Raw genomic sequence first — 21,422 nt, 5'->3', positions numbered from 1 at the left:
TATTTGGGTGGTTCACATTTAGAATGAATTTCTTGAGGAAGTGGAGGATATGGGTACAATTACAAAGTTTAAAAGACATTTGGATAAGTCCAGGAATAGGAAAGGTTTGGAAGAACATGGGCCAGATGGGACTACTGTAGTTTAGGATTATGTTCAGCATGGACCGAAGGGTCTGTTTCCTTACTCTATAACTCAGGGCTAGCACAGATATGATGGACTGTGTGGCCTGTGTGATTGGGGTTATAATTTATGGCAATAATTATATCAACAACATTAGTTTCTCTCTGGCTGGTTTTACAAGTTAATCTCAGTTGAAAAAAATTCTGTCCAACCTCTTGAGTCCAAAGAATGTTCAATCAAAGATGAACAATTCTGCGCTGGCCTGCTCTTGGATGTTAGCCAGTCACAAAAGCCTCGCTATTTTGAAAGGCAAAGCTAGGATCAGAATGAAAAATGCAAATTAATATTACATTTTCACAAGTTCCTCAGCAGTATCTGGGAAGCAGGGTCGGCTGTAAAAATTCTTTGCTGCTTTGATTTCACAAAAAGATTCTCCCAAGAGTTTCCAGTAAAGATGTCCCACCCACAGGAAGTGCGTTGTTGTTGACTCATTCTGGCTTGGAATGTTTGTTGAACACAATACAAAAGCGTGCAGAGGAACTTTTTCACAGTCTATTCTAGGCTGTAGTCACAGGTTGGAGGAAAACACAGGTACTGTAAAGGAAAATGTGACTGTCAATTAATAGAGCAACGTTTGAGGGGACATAAGAGTTCCGTGCAGTAGGGCAATTAAGGTTTTTTGTCAGTCTGATGTTATCTCTGTGGTTTGGATGCTGTTAAGGCATTTTGTAAGAGCAGTTGTTATTATTTAAATCTAAATAATATGCATGGTTACTGAGAAAGGCAGAGAATGGCACTAAATCATAATGCTCATTTTAAGAGTTTGTGCAGCCATATTGAGCAAAATGGTCTTTTCCCGCACTGTACCAATTCAACGATTCGGTTTTCTATGCATTTCTATCAGTCATGCTGTCAAGTATTTCTTTGATTAATCCCCGTGATTTTTTTTGCACTTATGATAAGTTGTGAGGTTGGTGTGCCCAGAGCTTGTAGTTGTGGGTTTAGGATTTGAGGATGGATCTGTGCAGAATGAGAGGATTCCAACTGAACACATTGTGGCTGGGACAAGCTAAGACTAGTCTACCAATACATACACGCGCACGCACACCTCAATGCTTTCAATTTCTGCATAACAATTTGTCCTTGTCCCTTAGCAGTTTATTCCAAAAGGAGTTATTGCTGATTCTTTCAATCCATGAAAAGTTATTAAATTTCTAAAATTTACACTATCACATGATGGAAATGGTAGCCCACATACACAGACATCTTGACATCAGAAATTGGCTGCACAATGGTCACCTTGTGGGGAGGTGGGAAAGAGGTTTCTGAAAATCCAGCTTCCAGAGTTCACACCTAGCTTGAGGACGGTCTCATGGTGCGACCACATGTGGGTGGTCCAGCTTAGGCATACTGTGTGTAATCACCAATGGATGACCTAATGTATGCGCTAAGGTCAAGGAGATGTATAAAGAAATGCCACTTTTAAAGACATGGAGGTGCCGGTGTTGGACAGGGATGGACAAAGTTTAAAAATAACACTAGGTTATAGTCCAACAGATTTGTTTGAAAGTACAAGCTTTTGGAGCATTGACCCTTTGTCAGTTAGCTGTTGGACTATAACCTGGTGTCGTGTAATTTTTAACTTTCAGTGACATTAGAGCTGCAGTTGGCAATGTTATCTTATCAGTCACAGGATAGCATGCAGAAATATTCATTGGCTGAATGACCACTCAGTAGAGTGCCTGGTGTCAAAGTCATAGAGTCCTACAGCACAGAGACAGGCCCTTTGACCCAAACTGGTCTGTGCTTAATAAAATATCCATCCATGTTAACCCCATTTCCCTGCATGTGGCCCATATCCTTCTAAACCTTTCCTATCCAAAACTTTGTTAATGTACCCACCTCAACCACTTCCACTGGCAGCTTATCCCATTTCTGCCCCACCCTCTGTGTAAAAAGAGTTGCCTCTCAACTTCCCTTTTATTCTTTCTCCTTTAATCTTAAGCTGATGTCCTCTAGTCCTCGATACCCCATCCTTGGGTAAAAGGCTTACTTCAATCACCCTATCCATGCTTCTCATGATCTTATACACTTCTATAAGGTCACGACCCTCACTCTCTGAAGCTCTAAAGACAAAAGTCCTAGTTTGTCCAACCTCTCCCCATAACTCAGACCCTTGAGTCCTGGCAACATCCTTGTAACTTTCTTCTGCACTCTTTCCAGTTTAATAACATCCTTCCTATAACAATGTGACCAAAACTGTACACAATACTCCAAGTGCGGCCTCACCAATGTCCTATACAACTGCAACATAACTTCCCAACTTCTATACTCAATGCCTTGACTGATGAAGGTCAGTGTGCCAAAACTGAAAATGTGTTGCTGGAAAAGTGCAGCAGGTCAGGCAGCATCCAAGGAACAGGAGAATTGACGTTTTGGGCATAAGCCCTTCTTCAGCCCTGAAGAAGGGCTTATGCCCGAAACGTCGATTCTCCTGTTCCTTGGATGCTGCCTGACCTGCTGCGCTTTTCAAGCAACACATTTTCAGCTCTGATCTCCAGCATCTGCAGTCCTCACTTTCTCCTCAGTGCGCCAAAAGCCTTCTTCACTGCCCTGTCTACCTGGGACTACACTTTCAGAGAACTGTGCACCTGAACTCCAAGGTCCATCTGTTCCACTACACTCCTTAAGGCCTTACCGTTCACCAAGAAACCCCTACCTTGATTTGACTTTCCAAAATGCAAGACCTCACACTTATCTATATTAAACTCCATTTGCCATTTCTTGGCCCACTTCAAGGTCCCGCTGCAATTTCCGATAACCTTCCTCTCTCTCCATGATACCACCTATTTTAGTATCACCTGTAAACTTACTAGTCATGCCTTGTACATTCTCATCCAAATTATTGATGTAGATAACAAACAGCAATGGGCCCAGCACCGACTCCTCAGGCATGCCATGAGTCATAGGCCTCCAGTCTGACAAGCATCCTTCTACTATTGCCTTCTGCTACCTGCCATCAAGCCAATTATGTATCCAATTTGCCAGTTCGCCCTAGATTCCATGCGATCTAACCTTCCAGAGCAGCCTACCATGTGGAATCTTATCAAAGGCCTTACTGAAATCCATATAGACCACTCATATAGACCATATAGTTCACTCAGAGATGCTGAGTTGTTGTGGAACATGTGGCAATAGTCTGGAGTTATGGAGAGTAACAGTGGAGGCTCCAATGTTCTTTTAATCCCTTGCAGACCAGGCATCTCAACCCCTCTTACTGCTTGCCCTTTGTGATGTTGGAAGGATTGACCAGTCGATATTCAGCCTGACCTGCTGCGCTTTTCCAGCAACACATTTCCAGTCGATACTCAACCTGTTAAACTCCATTATGAACAGACCTTCCTTGGCTGACAAGTCCTGGAATGAAACGTGAACCTGGAGCTCTGGCTGAGAGGAAGGAACACTACTATGGGGAGATGATGATGTAATAGTAATCCAGAGAGCCAGGGTAATGCTCTGCAGACACAAGTCAACATGTCTGGTCGGCCTACTATAAATTCTGGTCGCCCTACTATAAGAAAGATACAGAGGCTTTGGAGAGGGTGCAAAGAAGGTTTACCAGGATGCTGCCTGGACTGGAGGGCCTGCCGTATGAAGAAAGGTTGAATAAGCTCGGACGTTTCTCTCTGGAGAGAAGGAAGAAGAGAGGAGACCTGATCGAGGTATACAAAATAATGAGAGGAATAGACAGAGTCAATAGCCAGAGACTTTTCCCCAAGGCAGGATTGACTGGTACGAGGTGTCATAGTTTGAAGGTATTAGGAGGAAGGTATAAAGGAGACGTCAGAGGTAGGTTCTTTACGTAGAGAGTTGTGAATGCATGGAATGGGTTACCAGCTGTGGTGGTGGAAGCAAAGTCATTGGGGACATTTAAGCGACTGCTGGACATGCACATGGATAGCAGTGAGTTGAGGGGTGTGTAGGTTCAGTTACTATATTTTACATTAGGATTAAATCTTGGCACAACATCGTGGGCCTAAGGGCCTGTTCTGTGCTGTACTTTTCTATGTTCTATGTCAATGTTAGAATTTGAATTTCATTTTTCAAAACTCTGAAATTAAAAATCTAATGACTATGAAACTGTTAAGATTCAATTACTTACAGTGTGGAAACAGGCCCTTCGGCCCAACAAGTCCACACTGACCCTCCGAAGAGCAACCCACCCAGACCCATTCCCCTACACCTAAAACTACGGGCAATTTAGCATGGCCAATTCACCTAACCTGCACATCTTTAGACTGTGGGAGGAAACCCACACAGACACGGGGAAAATGTGCAAACTCCATGCAGACAGTTGTCCGAGGTGGGATTTGAACCTAGGTTTCTGGCACTATGAGGCAGCAGTGCTAACCACTGTGCCACCATAGCTCTTTCTAGGTCCTTTACCCATACTCGCACCCCAAGCCCTGTCATGACATGGGCTGCTTTTAACACAGCCAACCCATTTTCACCTACCAATGGTCTCTATTATCAGCTTTTCTCTTTCCTTGACTAACTACTGGCCATCCCTTTGTCCAGCTAACTGTTTCTCTTCCTCAGGGCACCATCTCTGACTACCTTCTCACTCCTTAACCACTTCCACCAACACCCCATCTTTTCACCTCTTCCTAGCTACTGCTACTTCTGATGAAGGGTCACTGGACCCGAAATGTTGATTCTGCTTTCTTTCCATGGATTCTGCCAGACGTACTGAGTTTCTGCAGCAATTTCTGTTCTTGTTTCTGGTTTCCAGCATCCTGACTTTTTTGAGTTTCTACAGCAATTTCTGTTTTCATTTGATGAAACTGCTCTTGATTATCATAAAAAGCCTTCTGGCAATCTGCCAGCTTTATCTGGTCTACACACAACTCCAGTCCCACAGCAATGTGATTGACTGTCTCCTCTCTTCTGAAATGGCCCTAGCAAGCACACAGTTCAAGGGTAATTAGGAGCGGGCAACAAATTCTGGCCTTTTTGGTGATGCCCATATCTCATTGAAGAACTAAGAAGAAATATATAACTGAGATTTGGGAGAAGATTTATAGCTCAGGTTATGGATCAGGTTGTAAGTTTGCTTGCTGAGCTGGTGGGTTTTTTCAGACATATCGTCACCATGCTAGGTAACATCATCCATCCATCCGGAAATGTTGATGTTCTGTCCCACCTGCTATTTACCTGTCTTGGTTTGTTGCGATATCATTTCCAGTTCTGTTTCTGAGAGGTTGGTAAATGGGGTCGAAATCAATGTGTTTATTGATGGAGTTCCAGTTTGAATGCCAGGCCTCTAGGGATTCCCGTGTGTGTCTTTGTTTAGCCTGGCCTAGAATTAATGTATTGTCCCAGTCAAACTGGTGTTCCTCTTCGTCTGTGTATGTGGATACTAGAGGTGGTTGGTCACGTCTACATCATCATCTACATGACCAACTGTCACTGGTATCCACATACACAGCCGAAGAGGAACACCAGTTTGACTGGGACAATACATCCATCCTGAGACAAGCTAAACAAAGACATGCACAGCAATTCCTAGAGGCCTGGCATTCAAACCAGAACTCCATCAAGCAACACATCGATTTGAACCTTATTTACCAACCCCTCAGAAACAGAATCAGAAATTATATCACCCACCACATTAAGCCAAGAGAGATAAATAGCAAGTGGGACAGAACACAACACTTCACCAGAGGTTCACTGATGATGTTACCTAGCATGGTGACGAAACATCTGAGAACAAACCTTCAGCTCAGCGAGCAAACTTACAACCCAAGTATGTAACTGTCAGACTAGTCAAGCAACAGACTAACTCACAGAATCATACCTTACAGACAATGAACCAGACATCACCACCATCATTCCAGGAAATACAAGATAGATCCAGCAGAGATGGTGGCACAGTGGTGTACAATCAGGAGGGAGTTACCCTGACAGTCCTCAGCAGTGAATTTGAACCCCATGAAGTCTCAACATCTCAGTGTCATGATCCTGCTGATAATCATTCATCTCCTCTTACTTCCACACACCCCCACTCCCTCTAACCCCTCCACCCACTTCGCTCACTCCTTCTTGTTGAACGACACTTGGAGAGTCTTGGGAATTTTCTGTGTTTCTTTTCAAATCTTTAACTTGTGTGATGCTCTGGGGATAGTAGGGATTGGTTTCCAGCACTTGGAGGATGCATTGAGCACAAGAGCACAGAATGTACTCTGTGTGGGGGATTTCAATGTCCATCACCAAGAGTGGCTCGGCAGCAGCACTACTAGCTAAGCTAGTCTGCAGTATGGGGTGAGGGGACCAACAAGACAGAAAAACATATCTGACCTCTTCACCAGTCTGCCTGCTACAGATACATCTACCCATGACAGCAACAGTATGATGACCACCGCACAGTCCTTGTGGAAACAATATCCTGTCTTCACACTGAGAATACCCTTCATTGTGTTGGCTGGCACTATCACCGGGATAAATGGGACAGACTTCAAGTAGATCTAGCAACTCAAGGTCGGGCATCCATGCATCCATGTGGGCCATCAACAACAGCAGAATTGTACGCCAGCACAAGTTGCAACCTCATGACCCGGCATATCCTCCACTCAACACAGCCAGGGGACATGCCAGAAGCAGCACTACACGTACTGAAAAAAATATCAATCTGATGAAGATACCAAACAGGACTACTTGCATGCCAAACAGCATAAGCAGCAAGTGATAGACAGAGCTAAGCAATCCCACAACCAATGGATCAGATGTAAGCTCTGCCTCATCCAATTGTGAGTAGTGATGGACAATTAAACAACTTATTTGAGAAGGGGGCTCCACAAATATCCCCATCCTCAATGATGGGGGGAATCCAGCACATCAGTGCAAAAGTAAGGCTGGAGTAGTTTGTCACGCCTCACTGTGGGAATATGCTAGAAATCAATCCCTGCTATTCCCGGAGCATCACACAAGTTAAAAATGTAAAAAGAAACACACAAAATTCCCAAACCAGCTGATTTTCAGACCCAGGTTGACAGAAAGCACAGATCTTGTATTTAACAAGAACCACCATGTATTAGAAGTAATTAGTTACGAGTAAACAATTAAAGCAAAGCAAAGTAAATTCTGCAAATTAGAATTGAATCCCCTTACAAACCACATCCCACCCCCACTTACACATAGACAAATGGAAACAGGAGACAATAAAAGACAAATGTTCAGTTGTTCTCAAGATCTATTGGACATGGATTTTGCTGATCCAAAGGTGGATCTTGACGTTTCTTTTCTGAATGCTTCCAGTGGTTTGCAAGAGGCACAGGGTGGCTGGTTTACGAATAAAGGGTATTTGACTTTGAAGGAAAGATAAGTTAATTTTCTCAGGATTGAAGTGGATTCCTGCAGAGAACAAAGTGTGTGGGTGTGTGTGTAAGTGGGTGGGTGGATGGGTGTGTGGGCGTCTTTTGGCTGCTGCTGGTTTCTCTTCTGATTTGACAAGCTTCACTCTGCCTTATTCACAGCTTGTGCTATTCAGCTACCTAATAACCAATCATATGCTTGGCAGGCAGGGCCCCTTTGTCATTGGTTTGTGAACGAGAGACCAAATTACCAATAAGCTTCAGTTGTAAACAACCCTTAGCTTCAGTTCATCTGTTAAAAATCACACAACACCAGGTTATAGTCCAACAGGTTTATTTGAAAGTACTAGCTTTCAGAACGCTTTCAGTTACTAGTGGGATCATAAGAGACAGAATTTATGGCAAAAGATTACAGTGTCATGCAATTAAAATGGAATACTGAACAAGTAGAAAGTGAAGATTGCAGATGCTGGAGATCAGAATCAAAAGTGTGGTGCTGGAAAAGCACAGCAGGTCAGGTCAGCCCTGAGGTATGATACGTTGGTGAGACCAAGCAGGCAATACGACAGCAGATGAATGGACACGGTGCAACAATCGCCAAACAGGGGTGTTCCCCCCCCAGTTAGCAAACACTTCAGTGGTCAGGGACATTTGGCCTTGGATCTTTGGGTGACCATCCTCCAAGCAGACTTCAGGATGTGCAACAACATAGAGTGGCCGAGCAAAGGCTGATAGCCAAGTTCGGTACCCATGATGATGGCCTCAACTGAGATCTTGGGTTCATATCACACTACAGGTAATCCCACTGTATCCCAATATTGAGTCAGACTGGTTCTATTTCCAAAGTGGAATTTACAAAATATTACATGGATTGCCTGCATTGACTGCCGGCAGATTGCGCATTTTTTTGAGCAAAATAGAATGTACCTGCAAATATAATTCTGCAAATACAAATTCATCCCGTGTGTGCACGTGCATGAGAGAATCCCCTATACACTCTCTCTCACACACACACACACTTACATACTCACACACTCACGCAGACCTTCTCTCGTACATACCCTATCTCTCATACACATTCACATATACCCCACAAACTCGCACCCATGCACACACCCTTTCACAGGCTTATACTTCATCACATCCAAACACACACTTTACCAAGCTTTCAACATGCAAATGCACAATCTCTCAGTGCACTCACGCTCACATGCACACACACAGACTCTCTCATGCACGTGCACACACGGGATTAATTTGTATTTGCAGAATTATATTTGCAGGTACATTCTATTTTGCTCAAAAAAAGCGCAATCTGCTGGCAGTCAATGCAGGCAATCCATGTAATATTTTGTAAATTCCACTTTGGAAATAGAACCAGTCTGACTCAAGATTGGGATACAGACTGATTCTAACCTCACACCTTTAATACATTGTCTGAGCTGAGATGATACCTTTTTTTAAATAAAACCTTATGTTATCTTGAGAAATGAACCGAAACCTGCAACCCATTCCAAAAAACAAAAGACTTAACAATAATCTAAGTTTGTTCAATATATTATTTCAGTTGCATGACACTGTAATCTTTTGCTATAAATTCTGTGTTCTTATGGTCTTATTCTCTACAACCACCTGATGAAGGAGCAATGCTCTGAAAGCTAGTGCTTCCAAATAAATCTATTGGACTATAACCTGGTTTTGTGTGATTTTTAACTTTATCCACCCCAGTCCCACACCAGCTCCTCCATGTCATCTCTAAAGTGATGGAAGGTGTCAGCAGTAACCTGCTCAGTGATGCCCGGTCTGTGTTCCACCAGAGCCAGTTAGCTCTTGACCTCATCAGAGTCTTGGGGTTCAACTTGAACAAAAGAGTTGAATTGCAGAGGTGAGTTGTGTTATGGACCAGACCAAACCCCTCAAAATACATTGAGAAGATAGTCTCGATCCTATTATTTTTCCTATTTAAGGTATTGTAAGGTGTTGCCTTCCAGCTACAATTCGTTTGATCAAACTGCTTGACATTAAACAAAACACACTTCATTTTTACACTACAGTTAAAATACAGGCAAAATAAAAAGAATTGACTTAACAGTAACTCTATTGAAATGCTTAACAAAATAATAAGTGTACTAACTGCTGCTAATTATCTATTCCAAATGAGTAACATCCCATAAACACATCCTTGGTAAAGGCAAATTCAGAAATACAGATTGTCTCACATACAATTTACAGTCCCCAACAAGAAAATATCAAGAGAAAACTCTGAGAGAGAGAGCAGCAGGGAGAGCTGTACTGCAGGTTTCCACCCAGGTTCAAGACCCATCAACAACAACTACAGAAAACTAAAACTTAACATCCTGGTTCTGTGGGAGCTTACCCCATCCATTCAGACTTCTATTGTTCCAACTTGAAAGTAACCAAGGTGTCACAAGCTGGGCTTTCAGACAGCTCAACACCTCTGCCTTAAAACTCCCTTTTAAAAAAAGAGGACAAAATACATCTCTTAAAGTCATTGTATCATCACACACCAAGGCTGCATCAAGGAGCCTCAGTACAACGACTCAATGGGAATTGGAGGGGGAGGGGACACTGTCCACTTATTGGAATCATATCTGGAACATAGGAAAATGGTTGAGTATGTTGCAAGTCAGTCATCTCAGCTCCAGGACATCTCTAAAGGAGCTCCTCAGGATAGTGGCCTAGGCCCAACCATCTTCAACTGCTTCGTCAATGGCCTTCTCCTCATATTAACCTCTTTTTAAATCATTGCTGCTAATTTCTGCATCACTGAGATTCTTTCATCTACATCGTATCTGTTCAGACGATGCCAACTTCCAAAACAGCGCTCCAGACAAGGCTTCCTTCTTCCATAACCTTGGTTTCCCGCCCCTTGTTGTTAACAGGGCCTTCAATCGCATCTGATTTTTCACCCGTTCATCTGCCCTTGTCCCTTCCCATCACTCACATCTGGCGAGTGAGTCCCTCTTGTCCTCCTTTTCATCCCACCAGCCTCTGCATTCAAAGGATCATCCTCCGCCATTTTAGACAACTCTGGCAGAAGCCACCACCAAACACATCTTCCCCTCACTCCCCCATCTGCATTTCATAGGGACCTTTCTCCCTAGTACACCCGAGTCCATTCCTCAATCACCAACAACAAGCCCCACCATGCCACCTTCCCATGTACCTGCAGAAGGTGTGACACCTGCTCCTTCCCCTCCCTGTTCACCATCCAAGGGCCTGTACAGTCTTTCCAGATGAAGCAGCATTTTATCTGTACCCCTCCAATCCTGTGGATTGTATTCGTTACATCCAATGTGGCCTACTCTACATTGGAGAAACCAAACATAGACTGGGAGACTGCCTCTGCAAGTATGACCCTGACCTTCCCATAGTTGATTATTTTAACACAGCGCCCTACTCACATGTCTGTCCCTCAGCATGCTGCAATGTTCCAGTGAATCCCAGCGCAAACTCAAGGAACAACATCTCACCTGCAGACCAGGCACTTTACAGCTTTCTGGACTTAATATTGAGTTCAACACCGTGAGATTGTGAACTCACTCCCATTTTGTTTCCTTGCCTTCCGCTTTACATGTTAGATTTGCTGTCACCATATCCTCTCTCCCCTCTCCCACTCCAGTGGGACTGTCCTGTATTTCCAGTCTGGCAGTTAGATGCACCTTTGTTCTGCCATTCTCACATTTCGATCCCTTAAGTGAGGACTGTCAACATTCTTTCTCCCCAAGCACTCCACACCCTCTCCCAACTAATGGATATATGCTGCCCCTTCCAAACTTCCCATTAGCTCTGATGGAGAATCGTCTAGACTCAAAACATGAGCTTGCTCTCTCTCCATGGATGCTGTCTGACCCTCTGTGATCTCCAGCATTTGTTGTTTTTTGAAATAACTGCAGAGACCGATATCCTATCACCAAGTTACTCTTTATTTACTTGTGCATAGTACAGTGGATGTAGCCAGCCAGCTCAGACTCAGTTGCATGGACTGAGGAGATTCTAAACCCCCTGGTTATTTTTTTTAAGTATGTGTGCATGTAGGTGCAAAACAGTGAAAACACCATATCTCCTGGTTATATTTTTTATTTATTTTTGCAGGTTTGAGACACAGTGAAAGACAACAGGTGTCTAAATCCTGATTCAATTTCCACCACCAGGAAGAAAGGAAACCTCCGAGTGGCCTGTGATAGGCAGTGCCTTCTCACCTCCTGGTTATACTTTTTTTTTGTTGGAGGGAGAAATAATGCACTCCGCTTCCTGCGGCCACACTCCTGTTTATTTTTTTTCTCTCTTTTTTTTGTGTGTGTGCAGGTGTGAGACACAGTGAAAGACACAAAGTGCACGAATCTTTATTCAAATTCCACCACCAGGAAGATAGGAAAACACCCGGGTGGCCAGTGACAAACACTGCCCTTCACATCAAAGGGCAGTGCTGTGTGATCAAAACAGTGAGGGGGAAGGGGAGGGAACCTCCTGGTTATTTTTTTTTCTTTTTTTTCTTCTCTTTTCTTTTTATCTTTTTTTTTCTTTTTTTTTCTTTTTCTTTTTTTTTAAAAATATTAACCCCCACACTCCCATCTAAGTGCGGTAGTGCTTATTTTTTCCCCAGCACCTATGGTGTGTGTGTGCGCAGGTGTGAGACACAGTGAAAGACACAAAGTGCATGAATCTTTATTCAAATTCCACCACCAGGAAGATAGGAAAACACCCGGGTGGCCAGTGACAAACACTGCCCTTCACATCAAAGTGTGATGCTGTGTGAATCTCCTGGTTATTATTTTTTTTTTTACTTTCTTTTCTTTTTTTCCACACTACCACCTAAGTGCGGTAGTGCTTATTTTATCCCCAGAACCCATGGTGTGTGTGTGCAGGTGTGAGACACAGTGAAAGACAAAGTGCACGAATCTTTATTAAATTTCCACCACCAAGAAGATAGGAAAACACCCGGGTGGCCAGTGACAAACACTGCCCTTCACATCAAAGGGCAGTGCTGTGTGATCAAAACAGTGAGGGGGAGGGTATGGAACCTCCTGGTTATATTAATCAGCCAGGGCTTTCCTCATTGGCTCAGGTTGCCAACCCCAATCAATGACCTCGTAGTCAGTGAGATCAACCTGGTTCCAATCATTCCCGTTTTCAGTACAGATTTGAGCATCTGCAGTTATTTACTCCTACTAAGATCTGCCTTTGACCATCATTTGACACCCATTTGAAGTCTAAGTTCCTTCGCTCTGCACACATTGCAAGTGGGTGAAGAAATGACTGTAAGTGAAGTGTAGCTGCAGGTAGTAAGTTGCAGCCCGTGCATTTGCCCCTTCAATGTCCGAGCATCCAGGAAACAATGATCCTATGCTTTCACCCACTGAATGCTTTCCCAGCCATTTTCCAAATGTATTGCACATTTAGAGAATGGCAAGTGATAGCAGGGGACACTATCTGATGACCTCTCATTGAGAGTTCATAGTTCTCAGTGGCTGATTTGATAATCTTCAACTCCATTTTCCTGCCTTTTCCCCATATTCCTCAACTCCCTTACTAAGAAAAATCTGTCTATCTCTGCTTCAAGTATACTTAAAGACCATGCCTTGACAGTTTCCTGCTGTAAAGAATTCCACAGGCTCACTATCCTCTGAGAGAAGAAATTCTTCCTGTCTCTGTCTTAAATGATTAGATTAGATTCTCTACAACGTGGAAACAGGTCCTTTGGCCCAACAAGTCCACGCGTATGAACCTTTACCCTGAAATGATATTATCTGGTCCCAGACTCTCCCAGAAGGGAAACAGCCATTTCCCATCTGTCCAGTCAGTTCTGGGTTGGAGGGCCTGGCGACTGAGTACAGCCTGAGAGCTTCACCAAGGCTGAATGGCAGATAGAACGTGGTGGAAAGGGGAACAAGGTGAGCAGGCATGCTGGGAGGGAAGAGCAGCTCCTTCCCTGTGAAGCCACTGGTGGCCCAGCACTGCCAATAATCGGGAATATTCCAATCTCCTGGAACGGTGTTGGTTTCCAGGGAAATAATTGTACCATGGATGTGGTCAGGATCTCCATGCAACACTCCTTCATGTTAGATTTCACTGTGAGAGTCCGAGAGCTCAAACTCTTTGGCAACATAATCTCCAATATTTATTTCAAAAGGATGGCACTGTGGTTAGCTCTGCTGCCTCACAGCCCCATGAACCCAGGTTTGATTCCACCCTCAGACAACTGTTCGTGGGAGTTTGTACATTTTCCCTATGTCTGCATGGATTTCCTCTGGGTGCCCTGGTTTCCTCTCACATTCCAAAGATGTGTAGGTTAGGTGTATTAGCCATGGGTCTGTGCAGACTTGAGGGAACAAATGGCTTCTTTTTGCACTGTTGGGATTCTGTGATCTAAGGACTAACAATCTCTCTGTGCTCAGTGGAAAATTAGAAATCTTAAGAAGATAATTTCACTGAAACATGTAGTCAACAGGCCACCAAATAATAATATCACATTGAAGTGGACAATAAACAAAGAAACAACTAATGGTACAGCAATTAACACGGGGGATTTTAATCGACATGTCGATTGTTCGAACCAGGTAACCTTAAGGAGAAATTCAGTAAGTGTATCCGTGATAGTTTTCTTGAACAGTATGTAATGGAACTGAAGAAGGACAAGCTATCCCAGATCTGGTCCTGCATAATGAGACAGGAATAATTAATGATCTCATAGTTAGGGATCACAGCATGGTTGATTTTAGAATATAGATGGAAAGTGTGAGTATAAAATCCAATACCAGGGTCTTGTGCTTAAACAAAGCTGACTACAATAGAGTGAGGGACGAGGTGGCTAAAGTAGACTGGAAACAAAGACTTTATGATGGGACAGTTGATGAACAGTGCAGGATTTTCAAAGCAATTTTTCAAAGTACTCAACAAAAGTACATACCAGTGAAAAGGAAGGACTGTAGGAAAAGGGGTAATCTGCCATCGGTGTCTAAGGAAATAAGGGAGGTTCTCAAATTCAAAGAGAAGGCATACGAAGTGGCCAAGATCAGAGGAAGAACTAGAAAATTTGGAAAGCTTTAAAGGTCAACAGAAAGTCACAAGAAGAGCTATAAAGAAAAGTAAGATAGATTATGAGAAACAAAATTAGCTCAGAATATAAGGACAGGTCACAAACATTACTATAAATATATAAAACAAAAACAATAGCGAAAGTAAACATTGGTCCTTTAGGGGATGAGAAGGGGGATCTAGTAATGGGATATGAAGAAATGGCTGAGGCATTGAATGGATATTTTGTGTTGGGGAGAACATGAATAACATGCCAGAAAAATTCACAAAGAGATGAAGGTAGGTGAGGAGCTGGAAATAATCATTATGAGGGAAGAGGTAGTTTTGGGCAAGCTAATGGAGCCAAGGATAGACAAGTCTCCTGGCTCTGATGGAATGCATCCCAGGATACTAAAAGGGATGGCGGGAGAAATAGCAAGTGCACTTGTGGTAATTTTCTAAAATTCACTGGACTCTGGGGCAGTTCCAGCAGATTGGGAAAAAACAAATAAGACACATTTACTTAAAAAAAGGGAGGTAGACAAAAGATGGGAAATTATAGACCAATTAGTTTAACGTCTGTAATGGGAAAGATGCTTGAGTCTATTATCAAGGGAGAAATAGCAAGGCATCTCGATAGAAATGTTCCCGTTGGGTAGATGCAGCATGGGTCCACGAAGGACAGGTCATGCTTAACTAATCTTCTGGAATTCTATGAAGACATTATGAACACGGTGGACAATGGGGAGCCAGTAGACGTAGTATTCCAAAAGGCATTCTATACGGTGTCAAACATAAGATAAGGGTGTACGGCGTTAGGGAAATGTATTAACATGGATAGAAGATTGGTTAACCAACAGAAAGCAAAGAATAGGAATAAGTGAGTGCTATTCTGGTTGGTGATCAGTGACATGGTGTGTCTCAGGGATCAGTGTTGGGACTGCAATTATTCACAATTTACACAGAGATTTGGAGTTGGGGATCACGTGTAGTCAGGTCCCCCCCTGTTAAAGTTTGCTGCTGACGCTAAGATGAGTAGTAGAGCAAAGTGTGCAGAGGACTGTGAAACTTTGCAGAGGAACGTAGGTAGTTTAAGTGAGTGGGTAAAGGTCTGGCAGATCCAGTACAATGCTAATAAATGTGAAGTCATCCATTTCAGTAGGAATAACAGTAAAAAGGACTATTACTTGAACAGTCAGAAATTGCAGCATTCTGCTGTGCAGAGAGACCTGGGTGTCCTTGTGCATGAATCACAGAAGGTTAGTCTGCAGGTACAACAGATAATTAAAAAGGCAAATGGCATTTTATCTTTCATTACTAAAGGGATTGAGTTTTAAAATAGGGAGGTTATGTTGCAGCTGTACAGGGTGCTGGTGAGGCCACACTTGGAGTACTGCGTGCAGATTTAGTCTCGTTACTTGAGAAAGGATGTACTTGCACTAGAGGGGGTGCAGAGGAGGTTCACTAGGTTGATTATAGAGTTGAGGGGGTTGGCTTATGAGGAGAGACTGAGTAAACTAGGATCATATTCATTGGAATAAAGAGGGAGGATCTTATAGAAATCTATAAAATTATGAAGGGAATAAGTAAGATAGAAGTAGAGAGAATGTTTCCACTGGCAGGTGAAACTAGGACAAGAGGGCCTAGCCTCAAAATTAGGGGGAGCAGATTTAGGACTGAATGGAGGAGGAACTTCTTCACCCAGAGGGTTGTGAATCTGTGGAATTCCCTGTCTCGTTAAGTAGTTGAGGTTTCCTCAATAAATGTTTTTAAAGCTAAGATAGATAATTTGTTTGAACAATGAAGGAATTAAGGGTTATGGCGAGAGGGGGAATTGAAGTGGTGAAGGAGATTTGGTGCCAGGATCTGAGCAACTGAGGATTGGAGGAACTCCAGTTTAGAAATGATAGGAAACAAATGTCTGAAAATGGGGATATTGGAATATTAATGGAATGAAAGCACTCTGTTGTTGGCACAGAAGAAGGATTTGAAAGGAAAGAATGCCGATTGCTGAATAAATTCCAATTTGTAATAAATCATGGATTAACAAGAGAACAAGTGGGAATGCCAGCTGGATCTATCGTACTTACAAAGGAGTAAACAGATCTGACCTTAGAGTTAAAAATTACCACACATTGTCAAAATTTCACCAGCTCCTTCTGAGGTTAGCAGCAATTACATACTTAACAATCTCTTGATGAAAACAATTTTCCAGTTGGTGTTCTAATTAATCCTGCTCTTCTGTACACTGGATTGCAAGGGTCACTTGTAGAACAGCCAACCTTTAACCAGTAGCTGCAGGTCTGACTGAAGAAATGCACTGTAGAGGTAAGACAGGAGGCTTGAAAGAACCCACACTTTAGAGGGTTTTCCCACTGAGAATTTTTAAATGATGTTTAATTGATTAATCTAAAAATGATTAATATTCAACAAACTAATAGCTTCCCTTCTTTAACACTTTGGCTTTAATGTTATCTTGATACCAACATTCATAAAACAGATTGCCTGGTTGTGGGATCTTGCTGTGTGTATATTGGTTGCCACATTTTCTACATGACAATAGTAGTATCGCATTGACATTAATTAATCAATTTCTTCCCGCCACTTATGGACTGTATCCAAATGCAGACTTTGCTTTCATTCTGCATTGATGATATCCTCCTTTTGAGCTTCTCCCCTTTAAGCTCTTCCTCTGTTGCTGTAGTTCTTGCTTTTCCAAGTTCTCTGTTCCCCTCTCTTCCTGCAGCTGTATTTTTTTTCTCTCTCAGTACCTCCTACGTTCCATTGTGTACCCAATGAAGGAACAGGCTCCATTTAAACTCTCAGCTGATATGATATCAATTGATGATTTTTCAGTAGTGTTACCAACAGGCACTTTCCTTTACGATTAACAATACATTTTCCCTTTTCAATTGTGATCTTAATGGCAGATGTCAGTACAGTGGTATACAGTGGGAGAATAAAACAGAAAACCCTGGACTAACTCAGCAGGTCTGGCAATAGCTCTGGAGAGAGAAACAGAGTCACAGAAAGAAGCCATTTGGCCCATTGTGCCTGTACTGGTTCTTCAGATAAGCATCATTACCTAGTGCCAAACTCCTACCCTTTCCCCACACTCCTGCATTTTATTTCCATCCAAATAATATTCCAATGGCCTCTTGAATGCTGCAAATGATCAAGAGTCATATCAGACCTGAAACGTTAACTGCTTTTGATGTAATTAAATCGAGAAAGCTCATCTCTTATCTCTCTCAAAAACACTGCTCATCTTCATTCCAAAGTTACTTAATTTTTTAATAATGAGTCTTTCTGGGTTTCCACCAGCTGCTTCAGTTTCCTCCCACAGTCTAACGTTGTGCAGTTTAGGTGGATTGGCAATGCTAAATTGTCCTGACTGTCCCAGGAAGTGCAGCTTGGTAGCTAACGGTGGCAAATGCAGGGTTATGGGGTCAGCGTGAGGGAATGGGTAACTCTTTGGAGGGTTGGTGCTAATTCAATGGGCTGAATGGCCTCCACCTGCAGGGATTCTATATAAATACAATGGCTACAGGTCAGAGGCTAGGAATACTGCAGCAAGCAGTTTGCCTTCTGACTCCCCAAAGCCTGTCCACAAGGCACAAGTTAGGACTGTGACGGAATACTCTCCATTTGCCTTGATGAATGCAGCTCCAACAACACTCAACTTGCTTGACATTGTCCAGGACAAAGTAGCCACTGGATCGGTAACTCATTCATTACCTTCAACATTCACTTCCCTTATCCCCTGATGCTCAGTGGCAGCTATGTACTATCACCAAGATGCACTGCTGACATTCACCACAGATCCTTTGACAGCCCTTTCAAACTACACCTAGAAGGTCAAAGGCAGTAGGTACATGGGAAAACTACCACACGCCAGTTCCCCTCCAAGGCTGGGGGTTATTAAGTCGCAATCCTGACATGTGCCTTGTACATAAGCTTTGGCAAGGGAGGAGGTGATCTACTCAATGCAATATTCCTAGCCTGTATTATTATAGCTAGTCCAGTTCAGATTCTGGTCAATGATACAGTGGCAGATTCAGTGATGGGAACACCATTGAATGTCAAGAGGCAATGGTTGGATTCTCACTTGTTGGAGGTGGTCATTGCCTGTTTCTTGTGTGGCATGAATGACCCGTCATTTATTGCTGTCTGTCAGTGAACCCCAGGCCGTTATTTACACAGTTTCATTATTTTGATGTTTCTCAGATGTCTTCCTCAGAGAAACCTGCTCTCATCAAACCCTCGCTGACTGAGGCCCAGGCTGTCGAGTTGGTCGAGCGGTTGTACGGTCTGAAGGTCTCCAGTGTCCAACCAATGCCCAGTTACGATGACCAGAACTTCCACATCCTGGTGTCTGAGAACCAGGTGACCAAAGATCACAGTCAGAGCTACGTCCTCAAGGTGATGAATACTGGTGAAAGTGAAGATGCTGATTTAATTGAAGCACAAACACGAGCCATGATATTTTTGAGTGAGAAAGGATTTCCTACACCCACACCAATCCCAACAATTGATGGCAAGATTATGTCGTTGGAGACGATTGGTAAGTTTTTCTGGTGACTGGGTGCAGATTGCAGTTGAATTGCAAAATGTCAAATCTTCATGGTTTCTCAAAGGAATTCTAAAGCAAGTAACCCACTGCCTGAATCCTCAAAGTGTGCCAAGGCACAAGTTAGGAGTGTGATGGAATGCTCCCCATTTGCTTGGATGACTGTAGCTCCAATAACACTCGTGAAACTTGATATCATCCAGACAAAGCAGTCTGATTGATTGGCATTACATCTTACATTACATCTGGGTGGGTGGCTCTTCGGAGAGGTCAGTGTGGACTTATTGGCCGAAGGGCCTGTTTCCACACTGTAAGTAATCTAAGTAAGATCGAAGTAATCTAATCTACAAACATCCATTCCCTCAGCCTCTGCTCAGTAGCAGTAGTATGTACTCTCCACAAGATCCATTTCAAAAATTCATCAACGATCCTTCAACAGCACCTTCCAAGCTCACAACCACTTCTGTTTAGAAGGACAGTTACAGCAGGTACATGGGCACATTATAACCTGCAGTTTCCCTTCCAAGTCACTCACCATTCTTTGAGATGGTGACCAAACAGGTGGATGAGGGTAAAGCGGTTGATGTGGTGTACATGGATTTCAGTAAAGTAAAAACAATGACTGCAGACGCTGGAAACCAGATTTTGGATTAGTGGTGCTGGAAGAGCACAGCAGTTCAGGCAGCATCCGAGGAGCAGCAAAATCGACGTTTCTGGCAAAAGCCTTTCATCAGGAATAAAGGCAGAGAGCCTGAAGCGTGGAGAGATAAGCTAGAGGAGGGTGGGGGTGGGGAGAAAGTAGCATAGAATACAATAGGTGAATGGGGAGGGGATGAAGGTGATAGGTCAGGGAGGAGGGTGGAGTGGATAGGTGGAAAAGAAGATAGGCAGGTAGGACAGTCATGGGGACAGTGCTGAGCTGGAAGTTTGGAACTAGGGTGAGGTGGGGGAAGGGGAAATGAGGAAACTGTTGAAGTCCACATTGATGCCCTGGGGTTGAAGTGTTCTGAGGCGGAAGATGAGGCGTTCTTCCTCCAGGTGTCTGGTGGTGAGGGAGCGGCGGTGAAGGAGGCCCAGGACCTCCATGTCCTCGGCAGAGTGGGAGGGGGAGTTGAAATGTTGGGCAACACAGCGGTGTGGTTGATTGGTGCGGTTGTCCCGGAGATGTTCCCTAAAGCGCTCTGCTAGGAGGCGCCCAGTCTCCCCAATGTAGAGGAGACCGCATCGTGAGCAACGGATACAATAAATGATATTAGTGGATGTGCAGGCAAAACTTTGATGGATGTGGAAGGCTCCTTTAGGACCTTGGATGGAGGTGAGGGAGGAGGTGTGGGTGCAGGTTTTGCAGTTCCTCTGGTGGGAGAGGAAGGTGCCAGGATGGGAGGGTGGGTTGTAGGGGTGCGTGGACCTGACCAGGTAGTCACGGAGGGAACGGTCTTTGTGGAAGGTGGAAAGGGGTGGGGAGGGAAATATATCCCTGGTGGTGGGGTCTTTTTGGAGGTGGCGGAAATGTCGGCGGATGATTTGGTTTATGCGAAGGTTGGTAAGGTGGAAGGTGAGCACCAGGGGCGTTCTGTCCTTGCTACGGTTGGAAGGGTGGGGTCTGAGGGCAGAGGTGCGGGATGTGGATGAGATGCGTTGGAGGGCATCTTTAACCACATGGGAAGGGAAATTGCGGTCTCTAAAGAAGGAGGCCATCTGGTGTGTTCTGTGATGGAACTGGTCCTCCTGGGAGCAGATATGGCGGAGGCGGAGGAATTGGGAATACGGGATGGCATTTTTGCAAGAGGTAGGGTGGGAAGAGATGTAATCCAGGTAGCTATGTGTTTGTAAAAAATGTCAGTGTCAAGTCGGTCGTCATTAATGGAGATGGAGAGGTCCAGGAAGGGGCGGGAGGTGTCATGGATGGTCCAGGTAAATTTAAGGTCAGGGTGGAATGTGTTGGTGAAGTTGATGAATTGCTCAACCTCCTCGCGGGAGCACGAGGTGGCGCCAATGCAGTCATCAATGTAGCGGAGGAAGAGGTGGGGAGTGGTGCCGGTGTAATTACGGCAGATCGACTGTTCTATGTAGCCGACAAAGAGACAGGCATAGCTGGGGCCCATACGTGTGCCCATGGCTACCCCTTTGGTCTGGAGGAAGTGGGAGGATTCGAAGGAGAAATTGTTAAGGGTGAGGACCAGTTTGGCCAAACGAATGAGAGTGTTGGTGGAAGGGTACTGCTGGGGACGTCGGGAGAGGAGAAAACGGAGGGCTTGGAGGCCCTGGTCATGGTGGATGGAGGTGTAGAGGGATTGGATATCCATGGTGAAGATGAGGCGTTG

At 43.9% G+C, this 21,422-nt stretch overlaps 1 protein-coding gene across 2 annotated transcripts in view; it reads left to right on the top strand.

Annotated features, from left to right (window-relative positions):
• The first annotated feature begins 633 nt into the window (after positions 1–633).
• The window catches only part of LOC122542456 (hydroxylysine kinase-like), a 58,395-nt gene continuing 37,606 nt past the window's right edge, over positions 634–21,422 (top strand). The window contains exons 1-3 of one of the 2 annotated variants that reach the window (XM_087982061.1): positions 634–711; positions 3,375–3,842; positions 18,756–19,092. In XM_087982061.1, coding sequence (XP_087838187.1) covers positions 3,744–3,842; positions 18,756–19,092 — 436 coding nt within the window. In that variant the 5' untranslated portion in view covers positions 634–711; positions 3,375–3,743. The remainder of the gene's footprint in view (positions 712–3,374; positions 3,843–18,755; positions 19,093–21,422) is intronic. The other variant, XM_087982060.1, reaches the window with a different exon arrangement.

Source organism: Chiloscyllium plagiosum, unplaced genomic scaffold, assembly GCF_037043375.1.
Source record: "Chiloscyllium plagiosum isolate Xiang-an unplaced genomic scaffold, Cpla_swu_hap1 HiC_scaffold_42, whole genome shotgun sequence".
In the NCBI taxonomy this organism is placed as follows: domain Eukaryota; kingdom Metazoa; phylum Chordata; class Chondrichthyes; order Orectolobiformes; family Hemiscylliidae; genus Chiloscyllium; species Chiloscyllium plagiosum.
This window is presented reverse-complemented; position numbering and strand designations above follow the sequence as displayed.